Source organism: Danio rerio, chromosome 18 (genome assembly GCF_052040795.2).
Source record: "Danio rerio strain M-AB ecotype USA chromosome 18, GRCz13ab, whole genome shotgun sequence".
NCBI lineage: Eukaryota > Metazoa > Chordata > Actinopteri > Cypriniformes > Danionidae > Danio > Danio rerio.
Genome location: NC_141038.1, coordinates 22,225,349 through 22,245,269, shown reverse-complemented (window position 1 = coordinate 22,245,269; position 19,921 = coordinate 22,225,349). Strand labels below are relative to the sequence as shown.

The 19,921-nt window shown below is 35.5% G+C and overlaps 1 protein-coding gene across 2 annotated transcripts in view; it reads right to left on the bottom strand.

Annotated features, from left to right (window-relative positions):
- The window catches only part of cftr (CF transmembrane conductance regulator), a 47,003-nt gene that overhangs the window by 9,121 nt on the left and 17,961 nt on the right, over nucleotides 1–19,921 (bottom strand). Inside the window, exons 12-21 of one of the 2 annotated variants that reach the window (XR_015514346.1) lie at nucleotides 17,229–17,323; nucleotides 16,718–16,804; nucleotides 14,274–14,985; nucleotides 12,078–12,215; nucleotides 11,557–11,594; nucleotides 11,170–11,450; nucleotides 10,994–11,073; nucleotides 8,197–8,347; nucleotides 2,784–2,998; nucleotides 2,421–2,521 (exon numbers count right to left, since the gene is read on the bottom strand). Coding sequence is in view for 1 of the 2 variants with exons in the window: in NM_001044883.1 (NP_001038348.1) it covers nucleotides 2,421–2,521; nucleotides 2,771–2,998; nucleotides 8,197–8,347; nucleotides 10,994–11,073; nucleotides 11,170–11,450; nucleotides 11,557–11,594; nucleotides 12,078–12,215; nucleotides 14,274–14,985; nucleotides 16,718–16,804; nucleotides 17,229–17,323 (1,911 nt within the window). In the remaining variant the exon portion in view is untranslated. 2 annotated transcript variants of the gene reach the window in all.

Sequence of the window (19,921 nt, the reverse complement as noted above, 5' to 3'; positions counted from 1 at the left end):
ACAGTTACACAATGTGGCAAAAAGAAGGCAATGCCACATACTGGCCATTTTACTAAACTGGTGCAAACTGCTGTCCCATATCCAAAAATGACTTTTAAAAAGCATTCGAGTATTCAAATCTCACAAGTTTGTTAAGATCCTCTACTACAGAAATCCACAAAAATATTTCAAATATCAGTAATCTTAAATTATTAAGAAAAAATTATTCACTCCAGTTAAATTGTTATTATTTTTCAAATATTTCACAAGTGATCTTTATAAGAGCACTTTATGAGGACTTTTTACGCAGTACTTTCTTTTTCTTTCTTCTGGAAAAAAAGTGTTATATCTTTTAGTTTGGCTAGAATATATATGAGTAATATCACACAAGTAGCAGTGCGATATTGCGTTTATACAACAGTTTGACGACATAATTGAGTATATAAATACAAAATCAAACATGGAGAGTCTCAAAAACCCTTTTGTATGAGGAACTATTTTCTTCCGCGTTGGATTAAAATCATAAGCTGACAGCTGAACGGCTGAGCAAGCATCTTTTAAACTTTAGATCTGTAGTGTCTGCTTGTTGCTGGCTGTATGTGGGTGGAGTGATACAGAAAGGGTAAAGAGGCTGTACGGGTGCTGATATTACTTAAATATATCACGGCTATTATCCAATCAGATTTGAGAACCAGACAGAACTGTTGTATGTATATATATATATATATACTGGAAATTATATTGAAATTGATATTTTGACTGATAAGCTAAAACATATAATATTGTATTATTTCCATAGCTTTAAAAAAAAATCTATCAGATTTGAGAACCAGACAGAACTTTTGTGTATATATATATATATATATATATATATATATATATATATATATATATATATATATATATATATATATATTTGAAGTTCTAAACATTTATATTTTATTGAGATAATTTTTTTAAATCATGAAAAAAGTATCTTGGACCACCATTTTTCGATTAGTAATTATTTCCGTGTCCCTCTCTTTCAGAGCTTAACTGGTTAGTAGATTGCTCCCAAAAGAATATCAATGTTTAACTTCACTACCAAACATCTTTTTTTTTTTTTTTGGCAACTACGCAAACTGTTTAGGTGTCATTAAAAAACATTTCAATAAAAATACTACAAATTATAAATCACATTTAAGATGAATAACAATTGTAAAATTTGTACAAATACATCTTTACAAGGTACAGTAAATGTAAAGAAATTCTGAATCTATTATTATAATTCCATATCTTAAATTAGAAAAAACATTCCTAAAAATATTCTGAAAACACATTATGAGTATTATCTGCACAATTAGAAATGTGCATGTTCAATAATATATTATATTGCATATTATAAGTATTATTTATATGACATATTATATTATACTCAGGACATTAACTTTTTTGATCACCAGCCATCTGGCTAGTAGTTTTCCAACGTTACTAGCCACTTGCCATTTCCACTAGCCACAATTTTGTTGTTGGAAATTAAATAGATTTTGACTTGCTAAAATGTCTTGATTTAAATGTTGTGTTATGTCCACATGCCTCCTCCTTTTTGTGTGTGTTTTGAATAACCTTGCTCAATGAGCATTAGCAAATGGCTTGTGGTTTCATGTCGCATTGCAATTAGTTTTATTTCTCAAGACTTTTCAGGGCTCAACACTAAGTATTTACCAAATTTTCAAGAAAAAATGTTCTTAAAAAATGGACATGTTAAGAAATGATTGTCATGTATTTAAAACCAGTTAACTATACATGAAATGAAATCTACCCACATTTGGCAGGTTGTCAGGTGTTAATGTCAAGCCCTGAGTATATTACATAAATTATATTATATATTGTAAGTATTACAGCTTCCAAAACTTATCAGATGTGCTCCAACACTCAACGCATTCAAATCAAGACTTAAAACACATCTGTTTAGCTGTGCCTTTAAGGAATGAGCACTATGTCTGACAGATCACACTATTATGTCTTTCTTTTCTTTTTCATTCCATGAAAACCTATTGTAAAACATTTAAATCTGTTTTTATCTGTTTTTAATCATTTTTATTCATTGTTGATCTTATTTCTTATACTTGTTTCTTTCATTCCTGTTTATATAAAGCACGTTGAATTACGATGAAATGTGCTAAATAAATCAACTAGCCTTGCCTTATTTCTCTACAAGTTTTTTCAAAATCTTTCCAAATCTGGCATTGGACCTATTCCGCAGAATGGCCAGAACATGTGCATGATTGTAACTTACTCCATTGATTATAAGGGAAAACAAAACGTTCTGCACCTCGATAAGCCTGTGCTGTACTGACTTTAAAAGCTTCGCTCTGACAATATTTTCAAAAAGCATTACAGAACAGAACGATTCCTGCAGTCCAGAACAGCTGAAAAGCAAAAATTAAGCAAGCACGTACCATTCCATCCACTGCAATGCTGGTGGCAACACACCACTGAAAGGTGCCGAGAATGAGCATTGCCAGGCATATGATGATACCAATCTCGCCCGGTTTATCCTCTGAAAGAAAAAAACACACACATTCACATGCACCAACAAGCAAGTATAAACAACAAGCCCAAGGTTGCTCACTATGACCTCACTTCTACACTTCAAAGGCATTTTCCAAGCACTGCTCGCAATTACGCCTTAATTGAACCAATTGTGTGTGAAACGGTCTAAATCAAGCGTTTAGTGGAGCGTCAAATAAACAGTGGCATCCGCTCGTTTGCTTCACTTTCTCATATCTAGATGGAGGAGCGCTCTTACGGTTGGTTCCTACCGCTATCCAGGCGGCCAGCGTGAAAAAGAAGACGAAGAGGATGTCGGCGCGGAAGAGGAACCATCGGAGAGTGGACAAGTAGAGGAACCAGGTGGCCGTGTGGGTGTTGAGTGTCTTGTGGAAAAGGGCCTCGAAGTAGGCCTGTCGCTCGAAAGCCCTAATGGTCCACAAACCCTTCAGAGACATGATGAGGTGTGAGAAAATGGGGCTCCGGGCTGAGAACAAAGATGAAAGTAGATGTTATGAACTTCTGGATTGGCAGGTTTGTCTGACAGAAAACAAATCTTGTCTCACGTTAAAACTTTTTTAGGTTTTTGGATTCCATCGTTTTGATAGCTTTATATTGTATGTGTATGTACATTCATTCATTCATTATAAATGTATTTATTTACTGTATTTGTAATTATACATTTATTTATTTTACTTATTTAAATTTGCATGTTTGGTTTTGGGCGACACGGAGGCTCAGTGGTCAGCACTATCGCCTCACAGCAAGAAGGTTGTTGGTTGAGTGCTCAATGGGTCAGTTGGCATTTCTGTGTGCTGTTTGCATGTTCTCCCCGTGTTTTCGTAGGTTTCCTTCGGGTGCTCCGGTTTCCCCCACAGTCCAAATACATGCGCTAATAGTGATTTTTTATATAAGTGAACGTTTTTACGCAGAGGATGCCCTTCCAGCTGCAACCCATCTCTGGGAAACATCCATACACTCTCATTCAAACATATACAATATGGACAATTTAGCCTACCAAATTCACCTGTACCGCATGTCTTTGGACTGTGAGGGAAACTGGATCACCCGGAGGAAACCCACGCGAAAGCAGGGAGAACAAGCGAACTCCACACAGAAACGCCAACTGACCCAGCCGAGGCTCGAACAAGCGACCTTCTCGCTGTGAGGCGACAGCACTAACTACTGCGCCACTGCGTCGCCAGGAACAATATATATATAATATCACACGAGTAGCAGTGCGATATGGCTGTATATCGGCACTGGTGGGAGGCGTGCATTGCCTTAGTGCCCCCACCAGTGCCGATATACAGCCATATAGCACTGCTACTTGTGTGATATTGTGTTTATACAACAGTTTGACGGCATAATTGTGTATATAAAAACAAAATCAAACATAGAGTCTCAAAAACCCTTTTGTATGAGGAACTACTTTCTTCCTCCTTGGATTCAAATCCAATAAACAGTTGAGCAAGCATCTTTTAAACTTAAGATCTGTAGAGTCTGCATTTAGTTGGTTGTATGTGGGTGGAGTATTACACAAAGGGTAAAGAGGCTGTACGGGTGCTGATATTACTTAAATATATCACAGCTATCAGCCAATCAGTTTCAAGAACCAGACAGAACTGTCTGTTGTATAAATAAATATATGTATATATATATATATATATATATATATATATATATATATATATATATATATATATATATATATATATATATATATATGTAATGATATACAAGTGTGTGCCAAATGTAGTGAAGTAAGAGAACTGATTTTTCTCTAATAATTTACTCGAGTAAAAGTACACATCTTTAAATGTACTCAAAAAGTACACATTACCCGATGATTTTACTCAAGTAAATGTAACGAAGTAAACGTAATTCTACTACTATACTACCCACCTCTGCCAAAATTAATAAAAACAGTGTTTTAAAAAATTTGATTTTGGTAGACTGAAAAATGTTATTACTTTTTTGTCATTTTATAGTTTGACACCAAAAAAAATGTAAAAAAATTAATACTTTAGGATTATAAGTATTTTATTCATCAAGGGGATGAAATAATCATAAAATTGCATTTTTTATCCATTAAACTGTGGCTTGCTAAACAAATTGTTGCTTAAAAAAATCTTAGCAGATGTAGCAAACTATAAAGAGCACGATATTACTTGCACATTACTATAACATTAAAACAAATTTTTGATATGAGAATCTATACGCATACAATTTATTTATTGGTTTTAGAATAAATCAAATTATAAAATCATAGTTCTACTCCAGTTTGTTTTTAAAGATCTAATAATTTACAAAGAAATAACTCTTTCACAGCTTGTTTTCAATAAAGATTTTCCCAAACAGGCCAAGTAATAAGGAAAATTTGAAAGTGATCATAATGCAAAAATACGTAGTTTGTTTCTCTGCTGAACTAATAAGCTGTGGATGTTAAATCATATGGGTCTCACATACTGATTACATGAGATGCTCTTTTAACTTTATTATGTGCTATAACTAGTAGTAAAGATGTGGGAATGATCTTGTTCACTTTACTTAAACCAGAGAAGAGAAAAACAGCATGTATTGTTGTATTTTATGATGAAATTGACAGGATCCTAAATTATTTCTTATTAAAGGAAACAAAACAAAAGCGTCTGGGGATTCTTAGACAGGAGTACGCCAATAACCTCTAGTGAAACTGTATTCACTCATCAACAGAAAAAGCATAGATAAAAGATTGAGATCTTGAGATGTAAGAACAACATCAGTCCATTAAAAGTAAACTGTATAGAGAACTGTATTGCACATTACTACAATATTAATAACTACAACTACAGAGATTTTTTAATATGATAATCTATGCACATACAAATGAATTGTTGTTTTTACATTAAATCGAGTTCTAAAATCAGGGTTTGTTTTTAAAGATTTACTAATTTACACAGAAATAATTCTTTCACATCTTATTTTATGAAGGAGTTTTATGGAGAGGCTAAGTAAAATATAATGGAAATATGAAAGCGACTGTAGTGCAAATATAGTTTGCTTCTCTGCTGAACTAATAAGTTTAACTAATAACACTTGCCTGAGGTAAATCTAATTCTAAGATACAGTCTCATTACATGAGACATGAGATGTTATTTTAAGTTTATTATGTGCTATAACTAGTAGTAAAGATCTGATTCACTTCACTTAAACCAGTAAAGAGCAAAACAGCACGTATTGCTGTATTTTCTGGTAAAATTGACAGGATCTGAATTTACCCCCCCCCCCCCCTAGTTTTTAGGTCAACTACTACTTTAACTGTCAATCTGGAGCACTTATTGTATTTCGCCATCATCTGTGCCACACATTTTCAATAGCAGAAGGGCTCAGGAAAAGGAAGGAAGAAATAAAAGTCCTGCCCTCTGTCCTTTGGCCTTCAGGTGACCCCCTAAACAAAATGAACTAATCCACCTAAGTTCGGCTGCCCACAATATAACTAAATCATCACATTTCTCTCATTCATCACGTATTTCCTTGCAGCATTCCTTTCTCTTTCTGTAAGCAAGACAATGCCTTGAGCTCTTTTAGCATGAAAATCAATGGCATTGCAGTTTTCTGGGATCCCCGCCATGAGGCTTGTTGCTCATCAGTTGCGGACGGTGAGTGAATGATATCAGGATGGCAGAAAAGGAAATCCCTGTGCAGCGTTTTGCCAACACAGTATTACAAAGTACGGAAAGCCCTAGTTGCTTTTTCGGTGGCCCTGGACAGACTGACAGAGGGAAGAACGTCGACTGTTACGGCTGTACAGTATATTGTTTCAGCATCAACAATGTGATATACTGTATACATCCGTGATAGTCAGGATGTGCGATATCAAGTGTGGACCAAAGTTTATCAGGTACCATAGTCTGGAATAAATGGGATTTGTAGAATAATTGCCAATTTGAACAATTAGAATGAAATTTAATCATCTGCACATGTTTATAAAGATGCTGTAGAGAATGAAACTATAATATCAAGGTTCTACTCCAATTTATTTTCGAAGTTCTAATAATTTACACAGAATTATTTCTTTCGTGGCTTGTTTTCACTAAAGATTATCACAAACAGGCCAAGTAAAATATAATGGAAATATGAAAGTGATTATAGGGCAAATTGTTTCTCTTATGAACTAATGAGCTTGACAAATAATACATTTTTTATGCGCTGTAACTAGTAGTTAAGATGTAGGAATGACCTTACTCATTTAAACAAGTGAAGAGAAAAACAGCATGTACATATTGCTGTGTTTTCAGATGAAACTGACAGTATCTTAAATCATTATTTATATAAGGAACTTATTGTGGATTAGTTCAGTTTGTTTATAAGGTCTCCTGAAGGCCAATGGACAGAGGGCAGGACATTTATTTCTCTGTTCCTTTTCCTGAGCCTTTTTGCTATCAAAAATGTGTGCCACAGATGACGGTGAAATACATAGATGCTGTAGAATGAAATTCTGCATATACTGTCCCTAGGTATAACTGAATTGTAAAAGTTCAGTCTATGGAAATGACAAGCCATGAGCCTCAAACACCATTGTTTCCTCATTTTCATGTTAATCTCCTGAGTGTAAAATCCTGAAGTAAAACAGGCCAGTCGGACAAAAAAATACTGACTGTGTCAATCTGCACAAGCTCATTTTTATGAACACCATAGGCTGAGTTTGACTGGCCACAATGTTTCCTACTGAGATTACAACAACATTTTCCCTATACTTTTAAGTTTATCTAAGCTTGTATTATACTTACTTATTATAGACTCTTATTTTGAAAATGGGACAGGTTTTTCTGTAAAGGGCAAGCAACATTATATCTCTTTGAAACCACCCATTTTAGGCTTTGATCCTAATTGTGCCATTTTGGTGACTCTCGCTTTAATTTCAAATGAGACTGGGCTCTTTTTCAAAAGAGGGCGGAGTTTCAAATGCCTATGTGTTAGCATAGTGGCAGATTCAAAAACAAGACTAAAATCCTATGCTAATAAGGGAGAGATTGTCACTAATGGGCATGGCTTTCCCCCTTTGATGACACGTTCAAAGGGAGAATGTCAATCAAACGGCACTTTATGAAGTGTGATTATAATAAAATAGACTTAATACATTTCTACTAATAGAAGCTGGTTATATTCGCAGATTGTTCCCCCGCAACTGTGTTTGAACTCTTTATAAATAGATTTTTTGCATTATAGGTCCCCTTTAATGTGCATATTGTTGAATTTGATGCATATGTTTCCAATGAGGCAACAAATGCACATGTATGTTTTTAATGAGGCAAAAAATATGTTTCACATGTAAGACCTAATAATGTTTGCATTAAAAATTAAATACATTTTTACGGTTTTACACTAATTATTACATTCTAAAATTATGAATTTTAATAGAGCCCAATAGACCACGGATGATTGGTCGAGAGACTCTGTTTTGACCTCCAGCCCATGCCATTTCCTCAGAGATATCCTTTCTCTTTCTGGTTAACTCATCCTTCCTCTGCTCCTCCTCTGTTTTTAGACCTAGCACTGACCTCCCATTAGGGCCCTGTGTGTAACTGCCCCTTCTCAAGGCTGGCAGAAAGCCACACGCCAGTGCGTCAGGGATCCTGCTGCCAATGGCAAAGACGCATCTAACAACTGCATGCGAAGAATGCTCACATTATCTAGCCTTACCTTCTGTCTCCAGCTGTTTAAGCTGTTGACCCGTGCGGAGAAAGTACTTCCTCATCACAATGAAAATAATGGCCAGGGGAGTAGCAGCGAGGAATATATACGGCCGCACAATGGACACCACAAGAATACATCCAACCACCACTACTGTCAGCTGTTGGAAGAAAAAAGATGTTGAAATATTCAATGTTCTGTTTGTCACAGGAAGTTGATGCCTTTATTCAGCAAAGATGATTTAAATAAATAAAAAAGTGCCAGTAAAAATAATTATATTGTTAATAAAAGCTTTTTTGCTTCAAATAAAAGCTGCTTTATTTAACTGATTATAAATCAGAGTATTTAAAATGTAATAATAATCAATAATACAACACTTTTATTTATTTGTTTGTTTTATATTTATATATTCTTTCATTTATTAAATTTATCAAATTTATTATTTATTCATTCATTCATTTTCTTATAGGCTTAGTCCCTTTAATAATCTGGGGTCGCCACAGCGGAATGAACCACCAACTTATCCAGCATATATGTTTCATGCAGCAGATGCCCTTCCAGCTGCAACCCATCACAGGGAATTTAGCCTATCCAAATCACCTATACCGCATGTCTTTAGACTGTGGGGGAAACTGGATCATCCAGAGGAAACCCACGCAAAAGCAGGGAGAACATGCAAACTCAACACACAGGGGACAGCACTACCTACTGCGCCACTGCGTCACCACAAGCTTATTAAAATTCTTAATTATAGCCCTTTAAATTACATTTAATTTATAAGGAAAGAGGTCTTAGAGGTTATTGCCATAGTTGTAGGTACTAATGTGCCTAGAGAGCCTAGACCAGGGTTGTCAAACTCAAGCCCTGCACAGTTTAGTTCCAACCCTGCTCCAACACACTTACCTGTAGGTTTCAAACAAGCCTGAAGGACTCAAATAGTTTGATCAGGTGTGTTTAATTAGGGTTGGAACTAAACTGTGCAGAGCTGCGGCCCTTTTGGAACTGAGTTTGACACCTGTGGCCTAGACCCTCTTAGGAGATTCTTCCCTACTTGATTATCAAAACATTAATAGCCTTACTAGCCTTACTAGCAGACATAAAATGTAAAACCTTGAGATGGAAGGATTTTAAACCACTTTTAGCTTCCATGTAAATTCAAATGAGATTGTGTTCTTTTTCAATCAAAGTGTTTCTGCAGACAGTTTTATCAAGTGTGATTATAATAAAATAGATTAAATAAATTTCTACAACCTTCAGCTTCCATGTGAATTAAAGAAGTATCATCTTACATGCGAAAATGCATTTTTAGTGCATATTTAATGTAATGCGTTTCGCTTGAAAAAGATTTGTTTGTCAAATACTGGGGCAGCTTCATTTCTCACTTGGGTATAACAGAACAGAATGCTTAGACAGAACCTGACTTTTTATGTTTTCATGTTTTAATTTTATTCATAGTTTATTTGTGGCACTATGGTTGGGAGATTTAGAGCATGTATAGGGCAGTCTGTGTGGGGATGAAAGATCTATTTAGATTATTCTGTACTTGTATACTTTGTGCTTAACTTGTAAAAACCCAATAAACATAATGTTTAAAAACATTTAATTTATAAAATAAGAATAAGAGATTATTCACACGTTATTTACTTTTTATATTGTAGTAATTAAACAATTTCTGATAGTTGTAGTGTTTTACATTTTAAATGTTTTTAAAATTGTTCTTATGTCTTATCGTCAGATGTTGAATGTTCTGTTGATTGATAGTTTCAGTAGTTTGAATCAACAAAATGTGTGGTGTGGTCATATAAATCATGCTACAACAACCAGGTAATGATCTGTCAGTACTCTTTCTGTTATTTTACAGATTTATTTCTATTCATATAGTATTTTTTGGTCCCACTTTATATTAAGTGGCCTTAACTAACATGTACTTACATAGGAACTAATAGTTTGTTACAATGTACTTATTGTGTATTTACTGTGTACTTATGCTTGATTAAATACATATATGTAACTACATCTGTAATTAACTTTTGTAATTGCATTTGTATATACATTGTTGACCATCCCTTACACCTTAACCTACCCTTCATCCTACCCATGCCACCAAACCTGTCCATAACCCAACCTCTATCCCAACTCAAAAGCACCACAGGTGTTCTCAAATACGTTATAAACACAGTAAGTACATTGTATTTATTTTTTTGATGTAAGTACATAGTAGTTAGGGACACTTAATATAAAGTGGGACCTATTTTTTTTATATAATATATTTTAAACAATTAAAACTGTCAATAATAGTCACTTAAACATTAACAAACTAACATTTTTATCATTGAAAGTTGTCTGAGCTGAACTCAAGTTCCCATAGTGCAATATCAAAAGTGTAATTAAACAGAAAATACCTGTGAATAACAAAAATCTATTCATTCATTCATTTTCTTTTTGGCTTAGTCTCTTAATTAGTCTTATACAGCACATGTTTTACACAGCGGATGCCCTTCCAGCTGCAACCAATCACTGGGAAACACCCATACACTCTTGCATTCACACACATGTACTACGGACAATTCACCTATACCACATGTCTATGGACTTTGAGGGAAACCGGAGCACCTGAACACGGAGAACATGCAAACTCCACACAGAAATGCCAACTGACCCAGACACGGCTCGAGCCAGTGACTTTTTTATTTTTATTTTTTGCAGTGCAAACTGGTAGATTGCATGACTGAGAAAGCTAAAACCCATGTACTCACTTTTAAACACTACATTATCATTCCTAAAGTTTATTAAAGGATTCACAAACCTGGACAAAGTCAAACATGAGGAGAGGAAGCATGTCGTCTATTGTGGCCATATCTTTGGTGAATCTATTCATGATTCGGCCTGCAAAAACAATATAAACAGTAAAGTATTACGTCAAAAACCACACCTGTGAAGCAAGTTTTACCTTGACCATTTCAGTCCTAAATACTGACTAACCTGTCTTCATAGTGTTGAGTACAGACATGGGAGCACTGAGAACAGCATGTAGCATCTTCTGGTGCAGTTTTTTGGAGATGGTGATGGTTGTGTGTACAAACGGAAGACCTCTGAAAAATCCCATCGCGAGGAGGCTCTCTGACGTGGCCACATATATGTAGAGAATGTAATAGCTGCTTGTGGGAGTCACAGTGATGGCATATGTTTGTCCAGATGAAGACGCGTTGGAGTGCTTTGTCATGTTTGGCTCAGATCGTTGATGTTCCTCTCTCCAAAGTTCACTGGAAGCATGAAAGTATTTAGTGATTAAAACAACATTTCACTCTGTTAATGAAGAATGCTTGACAAGTAAAGGGCAATCAAGGTACTATAAGAAGAAAAACTTACTCGGTTATCAGAAAAATCCCTGCTACAGATCCTGCAATCTAAAAAACAAAATAAATTAAGATTGGTTAAATTATTAAATGTATTACACTACTGTTCAAAAGTAGGTTAGATGTAACATTTCTGGTTTGTCTTGTGTTCACTGATACTGCATTTATCTGACAAAATATACTGTAATAAAAAGGCATATTTTTGTTAAATATTATTATAATTGACCAGTTTTCTATTGTTTTGTATTTTAAAATGCAACACATTTTCTGTAACTATTTCTTCAGAATTTAGTGTCATATAATCCTTAAGAACTCATAAACTTCAGAAATATTTACTGAAAGTATTCCAGTAATAAGATGTATGAATTGGAATTGTATTTCAAATGTATAAGGATTAAATAGTTTTGACATAAACTAAAAAACTTAAATACGATGCATATTTGTCAATCATTCAACAATGAAACAGTTGACATTGAAACAATTGCATTGCTATCATATAGTAGTAATAAACAGAGAAACAAAAAAATGGCATACCTCAATTGCAGCAATAAAGAGGATGAAGATCAGAACATAAAGAAGGCTTTTATTATTTGACACATATCTGACGTATGTGTTCCACTTTGTCGTCTCGAATGTTTCTTCTATTTCATCAATTTCATCAGTTAAGCATGCCTGCAAAGGCAAATGCATCAGATTAAATATAGTAATTTATTGTATGTTATCATCCTTTTGGAATTTTATTTGTTTAAAACATTCCCAGCAGACACACAACATCATAAGACGGTAACATTAGGTGTTACGGTCCATGGGAGTTTGTATTTTTGTGCCTTCTCCCTCTCTGTTTTGCTTGTCTCCCTTTGCTCCCTTCGCATCTCCTTATCTGTCATTCGCTCTTTGTCTCGTCTTATCACCTTTTGTTCCGCTACTTTTTCTCTGCTAGGTACCTGCTGATTGGATCCCGAGCCTGTCACTCCTCATTAGGGCGTTTCCTCTTGGACCAATTGGACTTCGTTCCGCGAACTTTAAATTTGACCGGCATGCCTTGCTTTTCAGAGTGCTATGTGTGGTGTGTTGGTTTGTGTTCGCTCGCTGCTGTTCATAATGTATGCTTTGTTCTGTGTTTCTGAATAATTACATCGATGTAAATTAGGTCATGGTTAAAGAGTTTATCATTCCTTTTTGGGGAAATGTTCAGAAACACTAGGTAAGTGGGTGAGCGCCACATTTTGTATTTTTGCTTATTATTTCAGGGAGTTTAGGTGTGGCGTCGCAAACACTGAAGATTTCGGTTTCTTTTTCACATTTTGATTTTTATTAGTAAGTTTAGAGGGGGATCTTGTGTTCTAGTTTAGGTGGCTTTTGGTTTTGTTTAGTTCTTTGCTTTGGCGCCACTCTAGTTCCTTTTTCCCCTAAAACTTTTGATTTATTATTATTATATATACATTGTACAAAGCGCACACATGTAATCCTCTCTTTTGTTGGCTTCATTTTTCTTCTCCTCGTAAGAGGAATAAACAAATTGACCGTAAATGTTGTGTCCTGGTGTATTTTCCATCCATCTAATCAGTAATAATTTAACATAAGTGTTACGTTTATTTTCCCTAGACAACTTAATTAAACTGTAACATTAGGTTATATTTAGATCTCCAGCATCTAAGGACAGCGTTATTTTAACGTTCAATATTGATGTGAAATGACGTTGATGTTTTGTTGATTTTAGGTTGTGTTGGAAAGTGAGCAAAATCCAACATCGAGCTAACATCATAAACCAACGTCATACTGACGTTAAATACTGACATTTATTCCTCGGTTATAGCAACCAAAATCCAACGTCTGATAGACGTCATAGTGGTAACATACACACAACATCAAGCTGTAACCTCATTAGACATTGATATTTGGTTGTTGTTAGGTTGCATTGAAAAGTAAAATGCAACATCTGTCTGACGTCGGACATTGACTATAGCCTAACGTTCTGATGTCGGCCTGACGTTGGGTTCTGACGTCAACCCGATTTTCATTTTTAAACAAAATGCAACATCCCACGACGTTGGGGTGCAACGTCAATCTGACGTCATGTTAACGTCCTGTGCGTGCCAGGTTTATTTCAAGAGTTCTCACTTAACGAGAGAGACCCTTAGCTTATGAGATTCTCGAGCCCTGGGCCTTCTCCCGTTTGAAGGGCAAGAGGGGTGTTTAAGCTCAGGTAGATAATAATGAACGCCCCCCCGATTATTTGTGGCTAATGACAGATATAGAATGGCAGAAAAGAGGTGTACTCGCTAAGAGCTTGGCTGTTGTATCAATTTGGTCTGTTCAATTTATTTAGGTTGATTAATTTTTTGGACTGTGTGAGGAAACCGGATAACCCGGGGAAAACCCATGCAAGCACAGGGAGAATGAGCAAACTCCGCACAGAAATGTCAACTGGTTTTATACGGACTTTAACCAGAGACATTCCTGCTGTGAGGCAACAGTGCTAATGACTGGGCCGCCATAACACTCATCTGAAAATGATTAAATATGAGTTAGGAATCATCTGAATGGAGAATCAATCATGAGCTGATGCAGGACTAGCTGAGAACAATCATTATCATTAGCAATACACAAAGAGTTTTTGGTTATTATACCTGTTAAAGTATTTTTTAAAGCTTAGGTCAATACTGTGATAACACCATCTATCATGATTAAGACTTCAACAATTGATGGCAACAGGAAAAAAATTCTCACCTCAATGTTTTCTTCCTCCAGGATGCCAGTCATGTCATACGTGCTGTCCGATAACCGGCGAGTGTAGATGTCCAGCTCAGATGCCAGTTCACTCTGAGGCACGACAGAAAGACGTCTGCGGAAAGATGACTGGAGGTGCTCGCGACGACCCTGGCCCTGTGCATTGGTCATAAAGGCTAACACCGACTGCCTCCTCTGACCAGCCATATGCACTCCATGGTTATGATACACATCGCTCCCCATGAAGGACTCATCCACTAACTCGTTCTCAGGCACCAGGGAGAACTTTCTGTCAGGTAATGATCTCCGCACCTCTTCCTCTGGGACCTGAATGAAAGATGCCTTACGAGCCACCCCAAGAGGGTTGACGATCACTGAAGCTTTTCTTTCGTCGATGTACATGGGCTTGGTTGGAGGCACCTGACGAAAAGCCGAGCGTTCAGGTTGCATGCCGGCGCTTTCATCTACTGAGACGCGATGGAGGGTCTCGGTAAGGATGGAGCAGCGACGTTCGGCACTGATATTGTCGTAGGCCTCCAAACCAAGAAGCAAAGAGCTGAAATCCGGCCGCTCTGACTGAAGCTCTGGAAAGGTGCCGTAGAAAAAGCTTTCGCCGTTGTGAAGCAGTAGGATCTTATCAGCCCGCTTCAAATGTTCAATCTTATTTGTGACCAAGATGCGTGTCTTTGAGGCCATCAGTTTACAGAGGCATCTAGGTCAAGGAGTAAAAGTGAGGTTATAGATTTTAAAAAATGAGGTAACAACAGTATTTGAAAAGTAAATTTAACATAGCATCTGTTGTCATTTGTTTCTGATTTGGTTTCTTCCACTGGTAAGAAATCACAACCATAGACTGTGAAAATATATGGACGTAGTATCCGTGACGTCACCCATAGGTTTCTAAAGAGCGCAAAAAAAGCCACAAGTAGGCGCGGCCAACCGTCGCCATTTTGTTCGCTCGTCATCACACCCACGGCGGGATACCAAACAAGGGAAAAGAGGCAGAGAGTGAGCGGAGCTACAGACACCTGCTGCCATTTTGCTTGGACCAGGTTCAGACACACTTTACTTTGGGAGAAATGCTTAATACTTTATCACCTGCGACTCGTTTGTGTTCTGACCACATGTGCTTGGTTGTACACTATATCAATAAAGTGTTTAGACTTTTAAATACACTGCTGTAATACATTGAGCCATTAAACATTGTTCTTATGACGTTTTTCAACAGGAGGAAAACGCGAATTACTTCCAAACACTTCAGATATAATCTGTGTTAGTTAATGTAAGACTATTGATGAAATCCAGCATGACACTGTATGACAACGCTTCAGATGACTGATCTAGAGCCTACAGCTAATCAATTTGTCAGATTCTGGAGTGCATTACAGCTCTAAATAAAAATATGAATGATAAATGATCTTAAAACAAATACATGTATAGAGATGGTATATAAGTATATAACTTTACTCACATGGTAAATGGAGGCCACGTGAATGGTTTGTGAGCACAATTAAGTTCACTCAGCATGCCATGCCATCTAATAATTGTAGGAAACAAGTCCAAAAGGCAGTTGACTGTGTAAAGCCACATAAAACAACACAGAAATTTGATAAATATGCCGAGTTCAGTGGCTAATCTGCAGGATTCAGCTGAGGTGACGTGACGGTGGCCACTCAAGTGGCCACGCCCTTAATTATGCAAACTTAATATAACTTAATATAAAGCAAATGGATGAGTTATAAAAAAATTCACTCTCCTCGCAGTTGTCATGAAGGGTAATATTAGCTGTATTAACCAAAACCTTTTTTTGTACCAGGCTGTAAACACCTTTTTTTCTGCTGTAAAGTTGGCCATTCTAACAGTGGGCTCAATTGAAATTTGCTCTATTTTGGAGCCAGGAGCGGCCAGGCCTAGCGGAATTTCGGATGAATTGCAGTTTTAGTTACTTCCGTATTGGCTTCCTAAGGGGGAAAGGGAGGTTGCCGCTTGGTCACAACACATTTTCTGTTTGTTTGCAGAATGCAACAGTGGCCTTCAGTATTGTTTGCATGCTGCCTTAAATGTTTTTATTTAATCAACTTTAAAACAAAATCCAACCGACTTAAAATTAAACTTTGCATAACTAAAAAAATTCCACATGGAGAAAAATAATGTGATTTTTACCTTTGAACCCAGAGTTTTGCATGCTAATAACTTATAGAAATTATAGAAAATTATAGAAATGGTAAAAATTGGAAAAAAAAATATTGTTTAACCTGTGATGTTAAAATAAACAAAACATAAAAAGACATTTTTATTGTATAAATGTACCCCATTTATACAATATAAATGTCTTTTTATGTTTTGTTCACTAAAAAAGATGAATGCTTATTTTTAGTTTGGTATCCTGAAGACCCTAATTCATATTCCCACAACACCTGCCAAATAAAATGTGATTTACATACTTGTCAAATATTTCCTTTTCTGTTGCAATATCCAGATGAGTGAATGGTGCGTCAAGTAGGTAAAGATCAGCATCTCTGTAAACAGCCCTGTGCAGACGGAAATACATTACTGTATCTTTTTACATTTTTAATAGTGATATCTAACTAATACAAATGTGATCCTTTAAATACATCATTATTAAATAAGGTTCATTTAAAGGGTTTATTATACAAACAACACAATCAAGCAGTAAAGAACATTTTATTTATGCATACAAGTTTGTATCGAATTGCATTGTATGTGATTTAATGTTGAGTTTATGATTATGTACTGTAAATCTAAGTGAGAGTAAAGTTTCTGATGTGATTGAACAGCAGTCATTAAAATGCTATACATCTATGATTTACAATCTTCCCTAAAGTGCTGTGGGAAAGAGCAGCCATTGGGAAGTGAAGACTTAGGTGCTGGTGTACTGTACATAGGAGAAGCTGTGAAACGTTCAAGTGCAGGTGAAGAAGTGTGTGACTATACCTGGCCAGAGCCACGCGTGCCTTCTGACCCCCGCTCAAGTTTAAACCGCCCTCAGCCATAGGTATCTTATCCTTCTCTGGAAGAGCAGCCAGATCCTAACATTAAAACACACAACATAAAAGACCATATAACAACAGAGTAACACAGTGACAATCTAGAGAAAGCCAAACATGCTATTTTACATGAGTCTGAAGTACACAGACACACACAGGAAAACACATATTCACAGCAGTCACACTTAAAATACTGGGTTAAAGTAATTACAACATTCAGGTTTAAAACTTAAATATCTGACATTGAGCCAAGACAAGTGTGCCTAATGGCCCAAAAAAGTCTTACAAAGCACTGAAATTGGCATAATCGTTTTTATTAAAACCATTAATTGGCACTAAATTGTTATTTGGGAGCAACAGGATTATGTTTTGAAGAAGAAGTAAAAACTACATTCATGTTCTACAATAGAAAAATTATTTTGAAAACAACTGATAAACCTGTGAAGACAGACCTGCTGTGAGCTCTAACCTCCTGGGACTCGAGTGTCCACATACGTGGACAGCACATTTTAGCTCTTAAGTGGCTATTTAAAATACTTTTTAATGTTTAAAATACTTTGAATGTTTTATATTTTGTTACAGTGTCATCCTGCAACTGTTTTGCAGCATATGAAAGGTCCCAAACACTATTTTTAGCTGTCCAAAATGGGGAAATTTTTTTGTTTTTTATCTCTGACAGTCAAAACATGGTAAAAAAAAAAATTCTGTTAAATATGCATTAAAATCAGTCAGGCAAAAGTGTTTTTTGTAAATTCTGACCACCAGTCCACATATATGGACATCTTTTTCTCTAAAAGTACATCATATCAAAAGATGATACGTAGGTTTTATTCTAATTAGGTTCCAATAAGCCAAAATAGCAAAGAGAAATAAAAAATGCATGTAAAAAACACCTTGGGCCTTAAGAGGCTAAGATCATTAATTAAATGTATGTGCTTTTGTTGAACTCATCAGTTCAATTAGTTCAACATATTATGAAAACAGTCAGGTTTAAAAGAAGCATGTGTGCTTCTTACCCATAATGCGATTCAGAAAACTCCACCAATCAGAAAGCCACAGTGAGCAAAGCTCCTCCCACTCCCATAAAACACAGCAGATTATGTAATTGGTCTCACTACATTGCCATAATACTGTACAGATCCATATGTTGCAATATATTTAAAAAATACAACCTACAGTTACTATTACTACAGTTTTTAATTTAGCTGAGTCATAGGATTTCAGTTATTGTTTTTAATAAAGCCATTAAGCATACATTTCTGTACAATTCAAAATGACTTTTGCTGCTTGTTCAAACTACTCATTAACAACATAACAACACAATTTTTACATTTTTGGCACAACTTAATTGTTTTATGTTTAATCCACTTAAATTGGTAAAAATGATTAAGTTAACTTAATTCAGATTTAAGCAGTAAAAAAAAAAAAACAGGCACGACAGACAACTTGAGATGAAAGATTATTCCCATGAGATCTTACCTCGTCATCAACTCTGTTTGTCCATTGTGGAAGCATTAAAAACAATAATTAAATAAGGTGATGCCATAAGAAAGACTGTAAATGCCTACACAAACAAATCATTGGTGTTGTGGTTTACAGGCCAGACACAACATGAATGAGGACTGAAAGACTAGTATATCAGCGACACAAAGAAAACACACAGATAACACAAGTCCACTAAACTTGGGCGTTTCCACTTTACATTTTAAAGACTCTACAAATCCATTTATTGGATCTTGCTAGTCTTGCATTTGCATTGAGAGCTTGCTTCTAATGCAAGACACAGAGGATAAAGTAAGCTGTGAAATTATTCGTATCTGTAAGCAGACACTGAATAAAGACTCACTGTGTACTGAAAATTAACAATACTTTGTAGCTTCTTGCTAGTTAGTTCACAAACAGTGAAGTTCTCTCACTATGTTGTTATGGCCTAGCCTAGCATTGTGATGACAACAGGCACCTCACACTGCTCTTTAAGATCTGCTGTTGCTGGAGTCTGGATGTTTCGTAACAAACAGTCATAAATTGCGCTTGTATTCACCATTTACTGTAAAAACTTGCTTTGTTTGAGAGGAAACAGGTTAACTGCCAGCCCTATGGGAAATATGGGGACTGACACTGTAAACATCCCACATTCACCACTGGGAAGCACCTTAAATGATTTAACAGTGACTTTAGATTTAGATTTATATATTTGTTTTAAATAATTATATATTTATATAATATATGTTTAATATACTCTTTTATGCTATAATATTTTTATATATAATATATATATGCTAAATTATTTAATTATTAAATATTTATTACATTTTTTTAAATGTTTCTAATGGTGAGATACACAGTACTACCATAAAACTTAATGACTATCCAGTTATTATCCAGTAACCAAATAACATATTATCCATTAAAGAAAGTGTATTTATTTTATGTTTGTTGTTGTTTTCAGTATAAACTGGTTAAAAAGTATTTTATCAACCTAATGAGAAAAATAATTTTAAGAAAAAGTTCACCCAAATATGTAAATTTGCTCATTATTTACTCACCCACAAATGGTGTCAAGCCTTTATGCGTTTTTCTCTTCTGCTGAACACAAAAGAAGATAATTTGTAGAAAGCTGAAAACCTGTAACCATTGCCT